Source organism: Symphalangus syndactylus, chromosome 12, assembly GCF_028878055.3.
Source record: "Symphalangus syndactylus isolate Jambi chromosome 12, NHGRI_mSymSyn1-v2.1_pri, whole genome shotgun sequence".
NCBI classification, from domain to species: Eukaryota; Metazoa; Chordata; class Mammalia; order Primates; family Hylobatidae; genus Symphalangus; species Symphalangus syndactylus.
Window position 1 is genome coordinate 125,632,304 of NC_072441.2, and position 24,105 is coordinate 125,656,408.

Genomic DNA, 24,105 nt, shown 5'->3' on the forward strand with positions numbered 1-24,105 from the left:
TTAAAAAAAAAAAAAAAACTTGACTAAAATCATACAGCTAGTTAATGAGGCAAGGATTTGAACCCAGATCTGCCTGGTTCAAGTAAACTGAATTGTGACCTTGGAAGAAAAATTATGGAGTATTACTTTTAAATGTATGTGTAGCACAAACACATGTATTCGGATATACCTAGTATTTTTAACACATAATTTGCAAGTCTTAATCTGTTGTAATACCTGTCTTAGAGAAGTAATGAAGGGTAGTGGGAAATACAGGAGATTACAGATCTAAAGCCCAAATTCTAATCCTGTTTCTGACCTGAACTGTATAACCAGAAACATTTCTTAATGGCGTTTTTAAATTGAGATCTTTCTATACCATAAAATTTGCCTTCTTAAAGTTTGTAATTCCGTGGTTTTTAGTATATTCACAAGGTTGTACAACCATCACTACCAATTCTGGAACATTTTCATCATCCTAAAGACATATCTCATACCCAATAGCAATCACTCCCCATTCACCTTCCACTCAGCCCGTGGCAAGCATTAATCTACTTTCTATCTGTGTGGATTTCCTGATTCTGGACATTTCATATAAATGGAATCATACAATATTGGGTATTTTGTGTCTGGTTTCTTGCACTTAATGTCTTCAAGGTTCATCCATGTCAGAGCATGAATTAGCACTTCATTCTTTTTTAATGGCTGATTCTATTGTGTGTTTATATACACACACATGCATGCACACCACATTTTGTTTATTTGTTCCTCAATTGATGGACATTTGGATTGTTTCTACTTTCTGGCCATTATAAATGGAAGTTAGTATATGTGTGCAAGTTTTCTTGTGAGCATATGTTTTCAGCTCTCTTAAGTATATGCCTAGGAATGGAATTGCTGAATCATATGTTTAACCTTTCGAGAACTGCCAGCTATTTTCCAAATACCAGAGGCTGTACCATTTTGCGTTTTCACTCTTAGTGGCTCTTTACATTTTATTTATTCATTTGTAAAAAGACAGGGTACATGAGGTTTTGTGGGGGGTAAAATGAAGAATGTGTTACACAAAAATACTTTTTCCTATAGATTTCTAAATATTACATGTAACAGTTTTCTTTTAGAAATTCTAGGGGAGCAAATGGGAATTATTATTAAAAATTCAGAAGTCAGTAGGAACTTTTTTATCTTACTGATTTGACAATTCTGTTCTATTTCTTATAGAGAAGCTCGCAGAGGCTCAGCGCAGGTTTGCCACACTTCAGAACGAGCTTCAGTCATCGCTGGATGCGCAGAAAGAAAGCACTGGTGTTACTACACTGCGACAACGCAGAAAGCCAGTCTTCCACTTGTCCCATGAGGAACGTGTCCAACATAGAAATATTAAAGACCTTAAACTGGCCTTCAGCGAGTTCTACCTCAGTCTAATCCTGCTGCAGAACTATCAGGTACTTAGATTCTTACCCTATAAAATGGCACCTTTAAGTAAATGAGAAATTTCAATAAATGGAAATACCCTAAAGTATTACTAGTGGGTCAGTTCCAAAAAGGAAAATCCTTAACATGTTATTATTCTTGGGGTTCCTACTGGCTAAAAACCATGTGTCAGAGGCGGTAAAACTGTGTTAACAAGACTTCTATTTTTGAAGATTCATATTCTAAAAACTTTGGTATAATATTTAATATTTAGGGGTAGCCTACAACTCAAGGACTAACAGTTTGCTTCCTGTTTTTAGAGACAGGTCTGATAGTCATGAATAGAAATAATACGTCTCTCCAGCCACTGTTGGCTATGTAAGGGCTTTTCCTTTTTTTTCCTTTCTTTTTTTTTTTTCTTTTTTGAAACAGAGTCTCACTGTGTCACCCAGGCTGGAGTACAATGACACGATCTCAGCTCACTGCAACCTCCGCCTCCTGGGTTCAAGCAATGCTCCTACCTCGGCCTCCTGAGTAGCTGGGATTACAGGCGCACGCCACCATCCCCAGCTAATTTTTGTATTTTTAGTAGAGATGGGGTTTTACCATGTTGGCCAGGCTGGTCTTCAACTCCTGACCTAAAGTGATCGCCTGCTCAGCCTCCCAAGTGCTGGGATTACAGGCGTGAGCCAATGCTCCCGTAAGGGTTTTTATAGTCCTCCTAACCAATAGCAAAATTTCTACAAAAGCTATCAGATAGTTAATTTTTCTGCAGCTGACACTAATAAAACAAAGACCCTGACTTTTCAACTTGCAGCTAAAAGAATCCTTCCAATTTTACTGTCCATGGGCTGCAATAAAATCATATTTTTTTAAGTTATTGAGAAAAGCATCTCCCTAATCTTTAGGGAGACCTTATGCACTATTTTTTTCATTTTATTCTTGTGATTATTACTTATAGTGAGTGGTTAGGATCGTCATAGGATGATACACCATATTAAAACTAAAGATTATGTAACAAAAGTATTACCTGGAATATTAGAATTTTAAAATAAAAAGTAATTAAAGTCCCATATCTGCAGTAATCTTGTTAATGCATGTGTTTATTTTTATCATTTTCTTCTATAATTCTACTTTGTTCTTTAGTGATTTAATATTCTATCATTTGAAGACAAACCTAGTAAGAAAACAATTTAGTAGAAAAATAATTACATATATTTATATAGTGATAAATTCCTTTGGTTTGAGATTTGTTCATCGCTTTATAATTTAAAAAACAAAAATAAAATGTATTTCCTCTTTCCTATAATGGTATAACAACATTACCATTTCATAGTTCATAAATTATGTTTGTGTGTTACATGGAAAAATCTTTGTTAAATTTCATTGTATTAACTTTCCTAGCAACTTTTGTTTGGGGTCATTATAAAATGCTCCTTGGGAAAACAAAAGTAATAATTAATTATGAAAGTTCTGCTTTATCTTCTTTGGGGGTCATCTATTCTGTAAGAATACATTTATTTTGAGAATGAAGGAGAAAGGAAGATTGATTAAAAGCTATCTCTAAGTCATGATGTATGTATGCACCCTACACAGACTTTAAGATCATACATTAAAGCATGAGGGAAAAATATGTAAACAAGTAAGTAAGGAAAGCCTGTTTTGGAGTGAGTGCACAATTTTTTACTGTTAGGGACATGTAATCAGCAAATTTGGGAGACCTCTGGTTTAAAGATCAAACCTTGCAAATCGAGTTTTTAGCTTTTTTGCATGCTGGGCAAAGAACAACAGAATTTGAGATGTTGAAATGTATAGTATTTTGTTATTGTAGAAATTGAGGAAAAGTAGGGGCTTCTACCCATTATAAACTGAACCCTGTAAGTATGATCACTTCTTCCTTTCTACTTACTCTTCTTAGCACTCCCATACCCAAACTGAGAATGAGTGGAAGGAAAATGAAAGTTAAGAGCACTAGATGATCTTCCATTTTCCTTACTGGAACGTGCGTGATTGCATGGCAGGGGGAGATACGTATTCCTGTACCAGTCCTTCAAAAAATAAAGAACTAAATAAATGTGTTCAGTGCATGGGCAAATGCAAAACGTTTTCTGAAAATAATTCTTTTGACCAAAGCAGCAAAATAATAGAAATTAGCTGTTTTGAAAATAATTATACATAGAAGACAGGAAACAAAAACATTTTGAGCTTAGGACTTTCATTAATTTACTTGGAAGAGAAATAATAGGGTTCATAGTTCAGGGTTTCTTTGTGTTACTAATAGCATACTACCTTGAAATGAATAAAGGAAATATAACAGAAGAGTCATCCTTTTAGTAGTAGATGCTTTTATGAAAGCTTTGCCATTTCCTTGAGTACTCAATCTTTGTCCAGCCAGCTCTGTCAGTGCTTAGTGCTTATTCTTTTTCATCTTTTTTGATGGTAGTAGAAATTATAGTTGTGTTTCTCATTTCGTTCTGTAGAATCTGAATTTTACAGGGTTTCGAAAAATCCTGAAAAAGCATGACAAGATCCTGGAAACATCTCGTGGAGCAGATTGGCGAGTGGCTCACGTAGAAGTGGCCCCATTTTATACATGCAAGAAAATCAACCAACTTATCTCTGAAACTGAGGTACAATAATCTCTTTATTTACCACATATTTTCAGTTACACATTTTATTTTTAGAAGCAATTTCTTATTTCTGTTATTTTGTAACTAGTTGCTAGCTTTGAATATATATGCCTTGTGATTTTTTTTCATTTTCTTTATCAGTATACATTCACCAAAAAGTTATCAGAATATAATATATATAAATGGTACAGAATTATTTGTGCATCACTCAAGTTTAGTATAACCTAACCAAAATGTAATAATTTGTCTTTCTAGGCTGTAGTGACCAATGAACTTGAAGATGGTGACAGACAAAAGGCTATGAAGCGTTTACGTGTCCCCCCTTTGGGAGCTGCTCAGGTTAGTATTTGGTTCCAGTAGTTTGTTTGGTTTCACCTATTTAATAATCAACGCAATATTTAGCTGGCCCCATTATCTTAAAAAAATTTTCAGCCAAAGTTTATAAGTAGTTGCTACTTTTCTTATTTTAGTTTTTTAAACATTATATGCTATATGCTATTTTTACTTCATTCTGAATTATAATGTCTTCCACCTTTCTCTTCTCATACTGTACTTTCTCTTGTTTATTCTTACTGACATGTTAACTTATTGGTATCATCAAATGATTAAGATGTGATTTAAAAAAAAATGATCTGGTGGGTTCAGATATGCTGGATTGCTATATAGCTTACTCCAAAAAAGCATTTATTAAATGATATCTACACAGTAGTTATAAAAAAAGAAAGCATTTATTAAGTGATATCTTCTGTGTCATAAAACAAGTCTCAGTAAATATAGAAGGATTTAAGTCATACAAAGTATATTTTCAGACAACAGTGGAATAGAAATCAATAACAGAAAGAGCTTCCATAGCCTAATGAAAGGCATCTATTAAAAAAAAATAAAACCTCTACAATTATTATCATACTCAATGGTAAACACTGCATGCTTTCTCCCTTAGACTTGGCCCAAAAAAGGGTATTCACTTTTAACACCTGTATTCAACATTGTGCTGGAGATTATAGCCAGTGCGGTAAGGGAAGAAAAAGAAATAAAAGACCTTCAGGGTAGAAAGGAAGAAGTAAAACCAGTGGGTTTTGCCAGTGACTTGATGATCTATGTAGAAAATCTAGTGAATCTATAGAATACCTACTAGAACTAATAAATGAGTTTAGCAGGGTCGCCAAATACAAGACCAATATGTAAAATCATTTCTCTAGATACTTGCAAGAACAATTGGAAATCAAAAAATGTTAAAGCAATGCTATTTATGATATCATCAAAATATACAATACTTAGTAATAATTCTGACAAAAGATGTTCAAGGCCTTTACATTGAAAACTACAAAACACTGCTGAGCAAAATTAAAGACTTGAATGAGAGAGATGCTATGTTCATGGGTATGTTGCACAAACCCAGTATTTTAAAGATACGTTGTTTCTTCCTGAGGTGATCTATAGATATAATACGTTCCAGCTCAGAAATCTCAGAAGACTTCTTTGTAAAATTGGTAAGCGGATTTAAAAATTTATATGGAGGCCAGGCACGATGGCTCTATGCCTGTAATCCCAGAAATTTGGGAGGCTGAGGCAGATGGATCACTTGAGGCCAGGAGTTCAAGACTAGCCTGGCCAACATGATGAAACCCCATCTCGACTAAAATACAAAAATTAGCTGGGCTTCGTGGCACATGCCTGTAATCCCAGCTACTTGAGAGGCTGAAACACAAGAATCACTTGAACCCAGGAGGTGGAGGTTGCAGTGAGCCGAGATCGTACCACTGCACTGAGTGACAGAGGAAGACTCTGTCTCCAAAAAAAAAAAAAAGTATATGGAAAGGCAGAGGACCTAGAATAGCCAAAGCAACTTTGGAACATAAATTGAAGGATTAACATTACCTTATGAAAGCTTATTAAAGCTGCAGTAATCAAGAGAGTGTGGTAATAGTGTCATGGTAGGCAAATAGATCAATGGACCAGAATAGAGTGTCCAAAAATAGACTAACATATTACGAACAACAGATACTTGATACAGATATAAAGCAGATTAGTGGAGAAAGGTAGCATTTTCAACTAATGATGCTGAAACAGTTGAATTCCATATACCAAAAAAAAAAAAAAAATGAGCTTTCATCCATACTTCACACCATACAATTCTAAATGTACCATAGATCTAAATGAAAACTGGAAACTACGAATTTCTAGAAGAAAATATAGAAGAAAGTCCTAATGACATTGGGTTATGCAAAGATTTCTTAGAAATGACACCAAAAGCACCTCATCGAAGTTAAAAAACATATGCTCTTCAAAAGACATATTAAGAGAGTGAAAAGAAAAGCAAGAGACTAGCAGAAAATATTTATAAAACATATCTGTTAAAGGACTTATATTTAGAATATATAAAGAACTCCAATACTCAATAGAAGGAAAACAATCAACCCAACTTTTAAAAATGAGCAAAAGACCTGAACAGTTCTTCACAGATGTACAGGTGGCAAATTAGCATGTGACAAAATGCTCAATATCTTTAGGCATTATAGAAATGCCAATTAAAACCACAGTAAGATAATACATTCTCTGTTAGAATGATTAAAAAGACTAATCATACTAATGATGGAGGAGTAGGAACTCTCTTTTCTAATATGCTTTGGTGGAAAATAAAATGTATAATGAATAAACATATTTGAAAACAGTTTGGAAGTTTCTTAAAAGTGTACACCTACCAGATGATCTAGATATTACACTCCTGGGTATTTACCCAAGACAAATGCAAATATATGTTCATATAAAGATTTCTACACAAATGTTCATAGCATCTAAACAACCCAAATGTCTATCAATAGGTGAATGGATAAACAGTTTGTGGTATATCCATACAATGAAATACTACTGAGCAATAAAAAGGAATAACTGATTGATAAATGTAACAATGTCGATAAACCTCAAATTAATTATGTGGAGAGAAAGAAAGCAGAAAAAAAGGGTACCTACTATATGATATCATTAACCTAAGATTGAAGAAAACATGCAAACTAATAAATAGTGACAGAAAGCAGATCAGTGGTTGCTTGTGAACAGAGTGGGGTAGGGTAGGCTGGGAGGAAAGGATTACAAAGGCACATGGGAAATTCTTGAGAGTCGTAGATATGTTCTCTGTCTTGATTATGCTGATGGTTTTGTAGATGTTTATGCAGTATCAAAACTTATCAAATCGTACACCTTAAATATATGTAGTTTATTGTATATCAATTTAGTCAGTAAAGCAGTTTTTAAAAATCCTGAGCATATTATTGTCAAATTGCTTGGAAATAGGAGTATCATAAAAGCATCCAGAGAGAAAAGACACAAATTCTATACTTTAAGTATGTGCAATTTATTTCTGTCAGTTGTTTTTGAATAAATATTTTAAAATTAGTTTCAAAAAATTAAGGTGTTTAAGAATGCCTGTAGAGATGGTAAAGCTAAAGAAAATATGGAAATGGTTATCTCTGGTGAGGAGGGAAGGTTTTGGGATCAGGGAGGAATAGGGAATTCAAAGTTAATGGAAATGTTCAGCTTCTAAATATGGATAATAGTTACAGGTTCAGTTTATTATTCATTTCTAACAGTCCAAATAAATTATATGCATTCTTTTGTATATATGATAAATTAAACAATTTTTAAAACTAAAGATAACTTTTTATCTTTGGAAAAGACAAATGACCATCTTTTGTATGCTTTCAGTCAGAAACTAGCAATACAGTTAGGATCTGTTACTCTATTAAGTAATAATAAGACAGAGGGAGTCTCAATGCTTTGTTTTTGAAGGTTTTTAGGAAACAAAATACCTGAAATGTACTATCATCTCTAACAACAAAAAATTTTATAACATTCACAGCAAATCTTTAAGTCTATAAGATTATCTCTGTCTGTGTTTCTCATCACTTTACATTTACAATCTTAGGCACTTTCTATTACATATTTATTTTAGAAAGCAGAAGTTTCAAAAATCACTTTCTAAATATAAAATTAAATTATAATAGATAATATTTTTGAGCCTACATACTTGGGAGATTCTGATATATCAGTTTCTTATCAATCCTAAGCCAAAAGAACAAAGCTGGAGGCATCACGCTACCTGACTTCAAACTATACTACAAGGCTACAGTAACCAAAACAGCATGGTACTGGTACCACAACAGAGACATAGATCAATGGAACAGAACAGAGTCCTCAGAAATGATGCCACATATCTACAACTATCTGATCTTTGACAAACCTGACAAAAACAAGCAATGGGGAAAGGATTCCCTATTTAATAAATGGTGCTGGGAAAACTGGCTAGCCATATGTAGAAAGCTGAAACTGGATCCCTTCCTTACACCTTATACAAAAATTAATTCAAGATGGATTAAAGACTTAAATGTTAGACCTAAAACCATTAAAATCCTACAAGAAAACCTAGGTAATACCATTCAGGACATAGGCGTGGGCAAGGACTTCATGTCTAAAACACCAAAAGCAATGGCAACAAAAGCCAAAATTGACAAATGGGATCTAATTAAACTAAAGAGCTTCCGCACAGCAAAAGAAACTACCATCAGAGTGAACAGACAACCTACAGAATGGGAGAAAATTTTTGCAACCTACTCATCTGACAAAGGGCTAATATCCAGAATCTACAATGAACTCAAACAAATTTACAAGAAAAAAATAACCCCATCAAAAAGTGGGCGAAGGACATGAGCAGACACTTCTCAAAAGAAGACATTTATGCAGCCAAAAAACACATGCAAAAATGCTCATCATCACTGGCCATCAGAGAAATGCAAATCAAAACCACAATGAGATACCATCTCACACCAGTTAGAATGGCCATCATTAAAAAGTCAGGAAACAACAGGTGCTGGAGAGGATGTGGAGAAATAGGAACACTTTTACACTGTTGGTAGGACTGTAAACTAGTTCAACCATTGTGGAAGTCAGTGTGGCTATTCCTCAGGGATCTAGAACTAGAAATACCATTTGACTCAGCCATCCCATTACTGGGTATATACCCAAACGACTATAAATCATGCTGCTATAAAGACACATGCACACGTATGTTTATTGTGGCACTATTCACAATAGCAAAGACTTGGAACCAACCCAAATGTCCAACAACAATAGACTGGATTAAGAAAATGTGGCACATATACACCATGGAATACTATGCAGCCATAAAAAATGATGAGTTCATATCCTTTGTAGGGACATGGATGAAACTGGAAACCATCATTCTCAATAAACTATCACAAGGACAAAAAACCAAACACCACATGTTCTCACTCATAGGTGGGAATTGAACAATGAGAACTCATGGACACAGGAAGGGGAACATCACACTCCAGGGACTGTTGTGGGGTGGGGGGAGGGAGAGGGACAGCATTAGGAGATATACTTAATGCTAAATGATGAGTTAATGGGTGCAGCAAAACAACATGGCACATGGATACATATGTAACAAACCTGCACATTGTGCACATGTACCCTAAAACCTAAAGTATAATAATAAAAAATTAAAAAAAAGAAAACTAATGAATTTATCACTGAGCCTTAACATTTGAGAAAAATATGCCTAATCCAAGGTTTTGAGGTACTGTGAGGATTTATTAGATAATGTGAGAGAAGACGCAAAAGGCCTTCTTTGTAAGATAGAAAAAGATGTCTCTATTGTTTTGGTTGAAGGCATGTGATCGCCATTCATGCTGTTCATCAAGGATTTCCAGCAATCCCCCACTCTAGATGCTGACAGCCCTGCACAGTAGTCCCCTTATCTGAGGTTTCATTTGTCAGGGCTCTGTTACCCATAGTAAATGGCAGTCAACTGAGGTCTAAAAATATTAAATGGAAAACCACAGAAATAAACACTTCATAAGTTTTAAATTGTGAGCCATTCTGAGTATCACGATGAAGTCTCTGACCTTCCCAGTCTGTCCCACCAGGGATGTGAATCTTCTCTTTGTCCAGTGTCTCCGTGCTTTAGATGCTCCCATTCATTAGCCAGTTAGTAGCCATCTCAGTTGTCAGATGGGAAAATCATAGGGTTTGGTACTATCAGCAGTTTCAGGCAACCACTGGACTCTTTTCTGTCTGCCTTGGTGTAATCCTTGTTGGATGGATGATGTGCATGATGTTGGCAATGAGATGGAAGCCAAGGTGATATGTGTCATTTCTGGGCCACAGCACTTGACCAATCCAAGACCCTCCAGAGCTCTCTTTCTCTCTGCTATAGTGCACAGCAGTGTTCCTGATAACCTGGGTCTACAGTGAAGACATGTGGGGTGGATCCTATTCTCTCATTATGGACCTGTAGTGTCAATAAAGTCTTTATTTTAAAACACTAAAAAAAAAAAAAAGAACCTCTCGTATATCTTGAAAAATTTACTTTAAATTACCCCAGTATGGGCCGTGCACTGTGGCTTACACCTGTAATCCCAGCACTTTGAGAGGCCAAGGCTGGTGGATTGCTTGAGTCCAGGAGTTCAAGACCAGCCTGGGCAAAACAGTGAAACCCCATCTCTACAAAAAATACAAAACTTAGCTGGGTGTGGTGGCACACACAGTAGTCCCAGCTACTCTGGAGGCTGAAGTGGAGAATCACTTGAGTCTGGGAAGTTGAGGCTTTAGTAAGCCCTCATCGCACCCCTGCGCTCCAGCCTAGGTGATAGGACGAGACCTTGTCTCAGAAAAAAAAAAAAAAAAAAAAAAAATGCTCCCTCAGTATAATAATGTAAGTACTATCAGAAAGTAAGCGTTCTTGCCCCCACCATCGTCTCTAATTTTATCTGTTGTACCAAATGTGCAAACTCTGAGTAATACTGACTTTAAAAATTTAGAGATATATACATTGTAAAAATGAAATTGCATATAACTCTCTCCTATTTACAAAACTGTGTGTGTGTATATATATATGTGTGTATGTATATAGATATATAGATATATATAGATATAGATATATAGATATATATAGATATATATAGATATAGATATATAGATATATATAGATATATATAGATATAGATATATAGATATAGATAGATATAGATATATAGATATATATAGATATAGATAGATATAGATATATAGATATAGAGAGAGAGTCGTTCCTTAGTATCTGTTGGAGATTGTTTCCAGGATCCTGTGGATACCAAAATCCATGGATGCTCAAGTCCCTTATAAAATGGCATAATATTGCATATAACCTGCACACATCCTCTTAAATACTTTAAATGATCTCTGGGTTACTTATAAAACCTAATACAATGTAAATGCTGTATAAATAGTTGTTAATACTCAGTGTTTTTATTTGTATTACTTTTTCTTGTTGTTTTGTTATTTTTTACTGGTTTTTGTTCCTGAATATTTTCAATCCACAGTTGGCTGATTCCTCGAGTGTAGAATCCACATACTGTAATTTAATGCCTAAGATTATAATCTTGCTTATTTCATGACACAGATTTCTATAAAAAATCTTGATTAATTGGCAACTTGAATAGTATTACAGGATGATGAAGGTTGATTCTCTGGTTCAGATTTATAAACATTTAGAACATAAAATGTTATTTTCATGGTAGAACTTTGAGACTCATTCTACTATTTTATTACAGCGTATAGTAAATACAATGTGTTTTGTCCTGTACTCAGAATGCTATTTTTCTGTCCACAGCCTGCACCAGCATGGACTACTTTTAGAGTTGGCCTATTTTGTGGAATATTCATTGTACTGAATATTACCCTTGTGCTTGCCGGTAAGTAGTTTAAATTTTGAATTAATTTATTCTTACTAATATGCCTGTGTCATATTCTGCCCCTCTGTAAGGAATTATGCATGCAACTACCAAAGCTACTGAAAGATAAATCTATCAGGGCTAAGTTTCTTGTCCTTATAAATATGTTTTTTTTAGTTGTTTGTTTTGTTGGCGTTTTTTCCCCATTTGGGTATGGTTATTCTCTAAAACATTTTCCAGTTTCTGTATATAATGTCTATATAATTTTTCAGAGTTTATTTATCAAAAACCTTGGCTCTCTTGATCATAGATGAGGATAAAGTTACAAAATTCACTCACAAAGCTCTTTCACTTTGCTTATTGGAGACCCTCTCACATCCTTTTCAGAATCTATTTACAATTACTTTGCATGTAGTGTTAAGAAGCTTGGTTGTATAATTTCCTATTCTATAGAAGTAAAAACAATTAGAGATAGGAAGGATTCCTAGGAGCAGCTGCACTCACGTCAAAAAAATGATATAGCAGCAAAGGAAGCGTAATCTTACTAAGTCTCTCCAAAGAATTTGACACACCCCACAGTAGCATTTGACATTATCAGTCACCTCTTCTGAAACACTTTGTTTGTTTGTTTTTTTCTGGAGAAACCACACTCTGCTGGTTTTCCTGTTAAATTTTACTGGCAGTTTGTTACCAGTCTCCTTTGCTAGCTATACTTTTCTTTGTGACATCAAAATGTTGGGGTATAGTGCTGGGCTCAATCCTTCAATCTCCTCTGTCTATATTTGTTTCCTATCTAGGCAATCTTATTCAAGCCTATGGCTATAAATAACATCTATATGCTAATGACTCCCAAATATATGTTCTCTCTTCTGAAAGATGTCTACTTGGCTAGTTGGATTTGTCTAGTAGATATCTCAGACTTACACAGACAAAAGATCCCTTGATTTTTACCCCCCAAATATGCTCTTCTCTCTGGCATCACCTTTCATCCATTTCTCAGTCCGAAATCTTTTAGTTTCTCTTTTCCCTCATATTTAGTCTTCAGTCCATCAGCAAATCTTATTGGTCTGTCTTCAAAATATGTTCTAAATATGTTTACTTCTCACCACCTTGGCCAGTGCCACTCTTGTCTAAGCAGCCATTTCTTTTTTTTTTTTTTTTTTTGACACGGAGTCTCGCACTGTCGCCCCATCTGCCTCAGCCTCCTGAATAGCTGGGATTACAGGCACACACCACCACACCTAGCTAATTTTTTGTATTTTTAGTAGAGACGGGGTTTCACTATGTTGGCCAGACTGGTCTTGAACTCCTGACCTCATGATCCACCCACCTCGGCCTCCCAAAGTGCTGGGGTTACAGGCATGAGCCACAGCGCCCGGCCAGCAGCCATTTCCTGTTTAGTATATAGCAGCCTTCTGGACTCAGTCTCCTTGCATCTACTCTTGCCTCCTTATAGCTACTAGTGTCTTCCCCCCCTCCATGGAAGTTAGATCATGTCACTCTCCTATTCAAAATTCATTCATGGCTACTCTTAAAATAAAATTCAAACTCCTTACCATTGCCTGCAAGAACTTACAGGATCTCACCTCTGTGGGTCTTTCCGATACTATATTCTGTCATCTTCCCCCACACTCAGCTTCACTTTGTTTCCAACCACATTTGTGTTAGTATTTCTTAGATGCATCAAGCTCATTCTAATCTAAGAGCCTTTGCAGTTGCCTAAAGAGCTCTTCCCCAAGATGTCTACCTAGCTTATTTCATCACTTGTCTGTATTCAAATGCTACATTCTTAGTAAAGCGTTCCCTGATCACCCAACCCTAAAATAATCTGTTCTGTCCCTTTAGCCTACGTTAGTTTTCTTCTGAGTACGTATACTTACCTGACATTATATATTATATATTTATATTTCTTGTGATCTGTTTTTCCACTGGAATATAAATTTTCTTGATGCCTGGGCATTTGTCTCTCCTGTATCTCTAGCACTTAGAACACTGCTTAGACCATAGTAGGGGCTTGAAAAGTATTGGGGAAGTTTGGCTGGAAGAGAAGGAGAAAGATGAAATTAAGTGATATTCAGAAAACACATGCACAAACAGCAGAAAAACAGACACAAATCTCAAAACTTCTTATAGTCAAGGACTTTTAAGGACAGATAACCTTGGTATACCTAAGGGTCTATGTAATTGTGCTCATAATAATAACTGAATCATTAATAAAGGGCTAAATTTTGTTCAGTGACGTCTGCAAAGAAATATTAGGTTGGTGCAAAAGTTGCCATTACTTTTAATGGCAAAAACTGCAATTACTTTTGCATCAACCTGTGTGATTTAAAAATAGATGCCATTATTTGAATATCCATATATATTCAATATATATATTCATATATAGATGCCATAATATTCCATTTCAAACTTTTAGTAATCATCATAATGCCCAAATAAGGAAGCTTTATGTCACTGTCATACTTACTATTCTTGATCGCAGGGACTATGTATTGTTGCATTTTAAGTTCCCAACACATTGTCAAGTTTATAGTAGATGTTCGAGAGATAATTTACTGAACTAATTATTCCTCATAAACATTCTGCTTAAGACTATCAATTGTATATTATGAAATGATAACCTACATTGTAATGGCTTTTAGAGAGCATATGAATTTTACCTATTAACAGTGTGTTTTCATTTGTATTGTTAGAGTTCTTCTTCCTACCAGTTACTAAAAATCAACTCTAATAGTTATCGTCAACCCTGAGTTTATGATGTAGTGTTGCTATAATTTATGATCATATTTTAATCTGGTTCTATTTCCTTAGGTGAATACAGTTTACTTACATAGAATACATGAAAATAATAAATTAAAAAACTCAGATCTATGTTATCAAGCTAGCTGTAGTGGAAAGAACAAAAGGCCTGCATGGGTTTCAGTTTCACCTCCACTGTTAGTTGTTTTGGCTTTAAGGACATCATTTAACTTCTCTGAAACAGTTTCCTCATCTGTTAAATGAGCTTAACACCTTAAATTTGCAGGGTTGTTTAGGGTTCATTCATTCATTCAGCAAGTAAATTTTATGTGTCTAAGGGTTATGCTTGATGCCTACAAGTCTTAAGATAATTAAGAGAATCCCTTTCCTTATGAAATGTATTATGCCAGGGAGATTAAGGCATATATTAAAGCAATATACTGTAAGATAGAAGGTGTTAAATATTCTAAGCAGTTCAAAGAGACAACTGATTACTTTTAAATGAGAGCATCAGGGAATACTTTATGGAAGAAATAACGTTTATGCTAGACATTGGTGGAATCAAAGCCATTTCGAGAGAAGGAGACAGATGAGCAAAGAGATTAGTTGACCTGGGGTGGGGATGGAGTGTAGAAGAAGGGAGTGAGTTATGAAAGAAAGAAGTGATAAATTGGCCAAAGGTGAAGGGGAATATTAGATGATAAGGGTGAAAAGATAGCTTGAGGCCAGCTCATAGGGATCAGATAAGAAGTGTAAGTAAAACATGTTTGTAGCTGCAAAGTGCTATGTCAGTATAAGGTATATATGGTGGGGGTTGTTCTTTCTGTAGAAAATACCTTAGTCATTAGTGGGTGGAATTTTTTTTGTTTAATTTTCTTTTTTTTAATTATTATTATACTTTAAGTTTTAGGGTACATGTGCACAATGTGCAGGTTTGTTACATAGGTATCTATGCCATGTTGCTGTGCTGCACCCATTAACTTGTCATTTAGCATTAGGTATATCTCCTAATGCTGTCCCTCCCCCCTCCCCCCACCACACAACAGTCCCCGGAGTGTGATGTTCCCCTTCCTGTGTCCTTGTGTTCTCATTGTTCAATTCCACCTATGAGTGAGAACATGCGGTGTTTGGTTTTTTGTCCTTGCAATAGTTTACTGAGAATGATGATTTCCAGTTTCATCCATGTCCCTACAAAAGACATGAACTCATCATTTTTTATGGCTGCATAGTATTCCGTGCTATATATTTGCCACATTTTCTTAATCCAGTCTATCGTTGTTGGACATTTGGGTTGGTTCCAAGTCTTTGCTATTGTGAATAGTGCCACAGTAAACATACGTGTACATGTGTCTTTATAGCAGCATGATTTATAGTCCTTTGGGTATATACCCAGTAATGGGATGGCTGGGTCAAATGGTATTTCTAGTTCTAGATCCCTGAGGAATCGCCACACTGACTTCCACAATGGTTGAACTAGTTTACAGTCCCACCAACAGTGTAAAAGTGTTCCTATTTCTCCACATCCTCTCCAGCACCTGTTGTTTCCTGACTTTTTAATGATGGCCATTCTAACTGGTGTGAGATGGTATCTCATTGTGGTTTTGATTTGCATTTCTCTGATGGCCAGTGATGATGAGCATTTTTTCATGTTTTTTGTTGGCAGTATGAATGTCTTCTTTTGAGAAGTGTCTGTTCATGTCCTTCGCCCACTTTTTGATGGGGTTGTTTGTTAAGATGAGCATGGTGGTATTATCATCATTAAAAAAAGACATAAGAAAAAAATACATTTTTCCATTCTTTTTATGTGAATTAATTGAAAGTTTTACAATTTGAGGGGTTTTTTTCTTTAGTATATACAGACTATGTTTTTATTAGACATTCTGATTTGTTTTTTATGTGTGCGGTGTATGCATTTAGTGTTACGCATTATGTTTTCTCACCTCAGAACCCTTCTTTGTTTGATCTTTGTGTGTGTTGTAGGGGAGAGGGTAAATATAGTTAAAGCCAGCTGTCTGTCCTTATTTATCTCCCAGCGGGTGCTTGAAAGATAACAGTATTGAGAGTCAAAGAGAAACACAGTCGTAGTATGCATGTACAAGCACGATTCCTTTTTTCAAACATTCACATTAAAAAATGTGCATAATTGCTGTGGTTTTTCAAGGGGACATGACCTAGTGTTTAATAATTTCTCTGAAAATCACGTTTCAGATACTTAATTTTGTGAAGATGAAAAGTTGACTGTTTAGATTTTTTTTTCAAACTTCTTTCTTTTGCAGGTTCCTACTAACATATATAACTTAATTTGGTACAATAACAGTATACCATATTTCACTTACTGGTTTGACCATTTACAGTGGATATAAGGTATGAAATAGGCTCTGGCACACTAGTGGTAAGAGTACTCATTGTTGCTATCTCTTTGGAGGATAATTTGGCAATGTGTGTAAAAATTTTAAGCAAAATTATGTTGATTAAGCCTTTTTGTTTCTAGAAATTTATCCTACAAACATACTTGTACATGGTTGCAAAGACATGTATGCCAGAAGCATAGTCATTGCCATTTTGTTTATAGTAGAAAAATCCTAGAAACCACTCAAATATTCATAAATTGATAGTTCTTTAAATTATATTACCTCTATACAGTGGAATACCATGGAGATATTAAAATGAACGAGGTAATGGTGGGAGTGAAAATGGACACAGCACTTTGGAGAACTTTTTGGCAACAGGAATCAGTTTTGTGGAAGACAATTTTTTCACTGGGCCGGCGGGTAGGTAGGGGGATGGTTTCAAGATGAAACCCTTCCACCTCCGATCATCAGGCATTAGTTAGATTCTCATAAGGAGCGTGCAACCTAGAGATCCCTCCCGTGTGCAGCTCACAGTAGGGTTCGTGCTCCTATGAGAATCTAATGCCGTTGATCTGACAGGAGGCGGAACTCAGAAGGTAATGCTCTCTCACCAGCCACTCACCTCCTGCTGTGTGGCCTGGTTCCTGACAGAGCACGGACCAGTACTGGTCCATGGCCTGGAGATTGGAAACTCCTGTACTAACCTATGACCCAGTTCTAATAGAAATGCTTACATATGTCCACCAAAAGACATGTATGAGAACACTTAAGTAATATTGTTTGTAATAGTATCCAGTCATGCACCATGTAACAATGTCTTGGTCAGCAGCAGACTGCAGATATGAAGGTAGTCCCATAAGATTATAATGGAACTGAAAAATTCCTGTTGCATAATGGACGGCATAGCCATCATAGCATAACACATTACTTACATGCTTGTGGCAATGTTGGTATAAGCAAACATATTGCATTGCCAGCCATATAAAAGTTTAGCACTTAAAATTCATGTACATAATACTTGATCATGATAATAAATGACTATTACTGATTTATGTATATGCTATGCTATTTATTATTTTAGAGTGAACTCCTCCTACTTGTTAATAAAAGAGTTAACTGTAAAACAACCTCAGGCAGGTCCTTCGGGAGGTGTTCCAGAAGAAGGCATTAATAGAATAGGAGATGACAGCTCCCTGTGTGTTATTGCCCCAAAGACCTTCCAGTGGGACAAGATGTGGAGGTGGAAGACAGTGATATTGGTGATTCTGATCATGTGTAGGCCTAGGCTAATATGTGTGTTAATGCCTTAGTTTTTAAGAAGGTTTAAAAAGTAAAAATTAAAATTAAAAAATGTAAAAATAGAAAAAAGTATATAGAATAAGATGTCTGTATTGTTATACAGTATGTCCATGTTTTAGGCTAGGTATTATTACAAAAGAGTTAAAAAGATTTCAAAATTTTTTAAGTTTATAAAGTTAAAAAGTTACAGTGAGCTAAGGTTAATTTATTATTGAAGAAAGAAAAAATTTTTTTTATAAATTCAGTGTAGCCTAAGTGTACAGTATATATAACGTCCACAATAGTGTAATGTCCTAGGTCTTCACATTTACTCACCACTCACTCACTGACTCACCAGAGCAACTTCCAGTCCTATAGCTCCATTCATTGTAAGTACCCTGTACAGGTGTACCATTTTTTATCTTTTATACTGTATTTTTACTGTGTCTTTTCTGTGTTTAGAAACAAATACTACCATTGTGTTACAGTTGCCTACAGTATTCTGTACAGTAACATGGTGGACAGGTTTGTAGCCTAGGAGCAATAGGCTCACATAACTGTAAGTGATGAGAATAACAAACTATAACTACATACAAGAACGTGATGACTCTCACAAATGTTGAACAAAACAAGCCAGACACAAAGAATACATATTACATGATTCCATTTACATGGAGTTCAAAAAACAGGCAAAAATCAGGAGTTTACCCTTGGGGAATGGATAACAATTGGAAAGAATATGAGCCGGAACTTCTAGGATGCTTGTGATATGCTGTGTTCTGGGTGCTGATTCACTTCATTCTTCATCATGCTGTATACTTAGGATTTATCCATTTTTCTATATGTATGTAACACTTAGATTCAAAAAGTTGACATTAGAAAATGAGTGAGATCTTTGTGCACTGATACTGGAAAATCTCCACTCCAGGATATAAGTGAAAAAAAAAAAAAAAAAAGGTGTGGAATAGCATATATAGCATGCTCCCAGTTGTAATTGGTGATTTGTTTTTTAAAAAATAGTCAGTATGTGTTTCTGTATGCATCAAGAAGTTCTTGAAAGATAATAGACAAATTGTTAACATGGTTTTCTTCAGAAGATCTGGAGTGAGACGAGGCTTCTCATATTCTTTATAATATTTGTGGTTCTTTTCCTATACACATACATTACTTGTTAAAATTTTTTTAATGTTCCTTTAAAGAAAAGTGATATGGCAACTTAATACAGAGAGGACTGTAATTTTGTAAGTTTTAGAACAAACTTCTGTTTGGGTTGTTTTTTTTAAAAAAAAAAAAACAGGTACGTATTGGCTTACATACACAACCTAGCCCCACTGTTGTTAAGTGTGCAGGCTTTGGAGCCAGATTGTAGGGTTATTAAATCCTTGTGATCCTGGGCAAGGAACCTATTTTGAGTAAGCCTTAGTTTCTTCATGTATCTGCTGAGAAAAACCAATTTATAGTGTTGCTGTGAGAACTAATGAAATTGTGCATGAAAAACATTGAGCACATTGTTTACTCCAAAATAAATGCTTAATGAATGTTAGCTGATTTTTAAGTTAAAAATTCATGAAGCCATGGGAAGTTTGTGATGGGACCTTATATATCTTTTATTCTTGGGACTCATGGATCAGAGAGATGATATACTTATTCTTGAAAAGAAATGATACTAATTTGTTTTTTGATTCCCTGGAATTTTTTATGATGATCTTGTCTAGCAAGAGTTATTGTGGTTTAATCCCCAGTAAATCTACAAAAGCTTGCTTCAGGGAGATCATGCCAAATGAAGGAGGTTTCATTGTATTGCTTATATATGCCCTTAGGTTTTAGATTTATGTGCAATTGAAAGTTTCGGATCTTTGATGAATAACTTGACTATTAACAGATAAAATTGCGTTTTGCTTTTTGAAACTTTTTTTTTTCCTTCAGAGACAGGGTCTCTCTCTGTTGCCCAGGCTGGAGTACAGTGGCCCCATCCTAGCTCACTGCAGCCTAGACCTCCTGGGCTCAGGTGATCCTCCTGCCTCAGACTCTTGAGTAGCCAGGAATACAAGCATGCAGTAGCACCATGCCTGGCTAATTTTTTAACTTTTTTGTAGAGACAGGGTCTCACTATATTGCTTAGGCTGGTCTTGAACTCTTTGCCTCCAGTGATCCTCCCACTTTGGCCTCCCAGAACACTGGGATTACAGGAGCCACCATGCCTGGTCCCTGTTTTTTGAACCATTTTGAAAGTAAATAAGTTCATTAGCTTAAATATAGTATTTTCATTCGGAAGAATATATCTTTAGCATTTATTGTTTTACAAAGGTCCTTGGGGTTTTTGTTGTTGTTGCTGCTGTTTTGGTTTTTGCTGACTTTTCTAACAAATTGTGGAGTTCAAGGATACTTTATTCAGATCATATTTACTGAAAGCCTTAGAGATTTTCTAGTTCCTATGTTATCAAGTAGAACTTAGATAAATATGTGTTTAGATTTTATAAATATGGATTACATTTTCTGTTCATGGCAATTTTCTTCCTATGTAGAACAGAATACTACTGTTGCTAGGGTCATGAATATTTGAACCCTAACCAGGCTGTTTTGCTTTCTTTTGTGTATGGCCACAGATATTAACTAGACAGAATTAGAAAATTTTGACATATTAGAGCGAATCTATCACCACCACTACTAAAACAGTTCAAAATATATGCCTAGGCTGGGCGCGGTGGCTCACGCCTGTAATCCTAGCACTTTGGGAGGCTGAGGCGGGTGGATTGCCTGAGCTCAGGAGTTCGAGACCAACCTAGGCAACGTGGCAAAACCCCGTATCTACTAAAATTACAAAAAAAATTCCCTGGGTGTGGTGGTGTGCACCTGTAATCCCAGGTACTTGGGAGGCTGAGGCAGGAGAATCACTTGAACCTGGGAGGGGGAGGGTACAATGAGCCAGGATCATGCCATTGCACTCCAGCCTGGGTGACAGAGCAAGACTCTGTCTCAAAAAAAAAAAAAAAAAAACATATTATATATATATATATATATATATATATATATTTTCACACACACACATATATATATACACATATATACACACACACACACACATCTAACATAGGAATTAGTAATAACATCTTAAGATATATTTATTACTTTTTTCCTTTTCTGTTTTTTTTTATTGAGGTGAAGTTCACATAACATAAAATAAACCATTTTAAAGTTAATAACTCAGTGGCATTCAAGTACTTTCATAGTGTTGTACAACCACCACGTCTATCTAGTTCCCAGACATTTTCATCAGCCCAAAAGGAAACCCCACTCACCATTCCCTCTCCTCAGCTGCTGGCAACCACTAATCTGCCTTCTGTCTCTATGAATGTTCCTATTCTGGGTATGTCCATAAATGGCATCATACGGTATGTGGTATTTTGTGTTTGGCTTCTTTTACTTGGCATAATGTTTTCAAGGTTCATCCATGTTGTAGCATGTATCAGTACTTCGTTCTTTTTATGGCTGAGTAATACTCCATTTTGTGTATTATCACAATTTGTTTATCCATTCATTCATTGATGGACATTTGGGTTATTTCTATCTTTTGGCTATTGTGAATGGTACTGTTAGGAACATGCATAAACATGGATTTGTTTAGTACCTGTTTAATTTTCTGAGGAGCCACCAAACTGTTTTTCACAGAAGCTTTACCATTTTCCATTCCTACTAGCAGTTTATGAGGATTCTGTTTTCTGCACATCCTTGCCAACCCTTGTTTTCTGTGTTTTTGTTTTCTTCATTATATCCATACAAATGGGTGCAAAGTGGTATCTCGTTGTGGTTTTAATTTGCATTTCCTTAATGGCTAATCATATTAAGCATCTTTTCATGTGCTCATTGGCCATTTATATATATTTTTGGACAAATGTCTATCCAGGTCCTTTGCCCTATTTTAATTGGGTTGTTCATTTTTTCATTGTTATAAAAGTTCTTCATGTATTCTAGATACTAGACCCTTATATTACATAAATGATTTGCAAATATTTCTCCCTTTTTTTTTTTTTTTACTTTCTTGGTAATGTCTACTGATGTTTTAAATTTTGATGAAGTCTCATTTATCTATTTTTCGTTTTGTTTCATGTTACTTTTACTTTTGTTGTGATACCTAAGAATCCATTGCCAAATTCAAGGTCATGAAGATATATCCTTATGTTTTCTTTGGAGTTTTATGGTTTGAATTCCTATATTGAAGTCATCAGTGAGTTTTGAATTAATTTTTGTATATGACGTGAGACAAGGGACCAACTTCATTTTTTTGCATGTGAATATCCAGTTGTCAGAGGACTAAGTTGTTGAAGAGAATATTCTTTTCCACTGAATGGTGTTGGCACTCATGTTGAAAATCAATCAGCCATCGATGTATAGATTTATCTCTGGATTCCCCGTGCTATTCCATTCATCTATATGTCTGTATTCATACCAGTGCCACAAAGTTTTGATTACTATAGCTTTGTAGTAAGTTTTAAAATGACAAAGTATGAGTCCCTAACTTTGTTCTTTTTTCATTATTGTTTTAGCTATTTGGGACCTCTTGGAATTCCATATGAATTTAAGGATTGACTTTTTCGGTTCTGAAAAAAAAAGCCATTGGAATTTTGATAAGGATTGCATTAAATCTGTAGATTGCTTTGGGTAGTATTGCCATCTTAACAATATTAAATCTTTCAATCCATGAACACAGAATTCTTTTCTACTTTAATTTCTTTCAGCAATGTTTTGAGTTTGTAGTATACAAGTCTTTCACTTACTTGGTAAAAGTTATTTCTAGATGTTTTATTCTTTTGAATGCTATTGTAGTTAGAATTATTTTCTTAATTTCATTTTCAGATTGCTCATTGCTGATGTATGCAAACACAACTGAATTTTGTGTGTTGATCTTGTACTCTACAACTGTGATGAATTTACTAATTCTAGTAGTTTTATTGTGGATTCTTTGGGATTTGTGTTATTTTTGTTTCCTGACTGTTGTAATGTATCTGTGGTCTTTGCTGAGGAATCAGGATATAAAACTATATATCATTTTCCATTTATAAATTCCTAACTAATCTTGCCTTTGTACTTGTTCACTTGTAGTCTGTTCACTTAACAGCTAGAGTAGCCCTTTAAAGTAATTCATGAGGTCATGCCACATATGTACAAAACCTTCTACAGGCTTGTACATCAGAGTAAAAGCTTAAGTCTTGACAAAGTACTGAAGAGCTCTGTCTGATCTACTGCTGACCAGTTCTTTACCACTATACCTTTGTTTGTTCCAATCATAGTAACTTGGCTTTCTTCCTAGAGCAATCTATCTTAAGGCCCTTTGTACTTTCCCTCTCTACAAGGAGCTGTCTTCCCCCAAACATTCCAATGGTTTGTTCTCTGTTTCCTTAAGATCATCTCCTTAAGTGTCATCTCCTGAGAGTCTTCCCTGACCGCCCTACCTAAAAGAACACCTAACATCATTCTTTATCTCCTTACTGTATTTTTCCTTCAAATCCCTTATCTGACTTTATACAGAACAGAAATTTCCTGAAGATAGGTATTTTGTCTGTTGTTCATCACTGAATCGCTAGCTCTTAGAATGGTGTCAGGTATAATAGGCACCTAATCAATACTTGTCAAATGAAGGAATAAAGTTTCCTCAAGTAAAAGGAAAAGGAAACTAATATATATTGAATACTCATAATGAGCCAAACTTTATTCTAGGCATTTGATATATGTTATTCACATTTAATCTTCTTAATAAACTTATGAGAATAGATATTATCCCCATTGATCAACAAAGAAACAGAGACTTAAAAAATAAATAAATAATTTGGCATAGCTAGGATTTGAAATCTGGTCTGTAGTACTTGATTCCAAAGCAAAGGCTTTCTCTACCCTGTTATTTTAAAATTATTAAGTCTTCTATATACTGCAGAGAATACAAAGGTAAACAATAAATGGTTATTTAATTAAGTATATAAATTAGTATAT

The 24,105-nt window shown here is 35.1% G+C and overlaps 1 protein-coding gene across 3 annotated transcripts in view; it reads left to right on the plus strand.

The window, feature by feature from the left end:
• The window catches only part of XPR1 (xenotropic and polytropic retrovirus receptor 1), a 255,184-nt gene that overhangs the window by 169,492 nt on the left and 61,587 nt on the right, over positions 1-24,105 (plus strand). For all 3 annotated transcript variants that reach the window (XM_055255271.2, XM_055255272.1, XM_055255273.2), the window contains exons 4-7: positions 1,201-1,424; positions 3,873-4,022; positions 4,278-4,361; positions 11,689-11,770. In XM_055255271.2, coding sequence (XP_055111246.1) covers positions 1,201-1,424; positions 3,873-4,022; positions 4,278-4,361; positions 11,689-11,770 — 540 coding nt within the window. The remainder of the gene's footprint in view (positions 1-1,200; positions 1,425-3,872; positions 4,023-4,277; positions 4,362-11,688; positions 11,771-24,105) is intronic.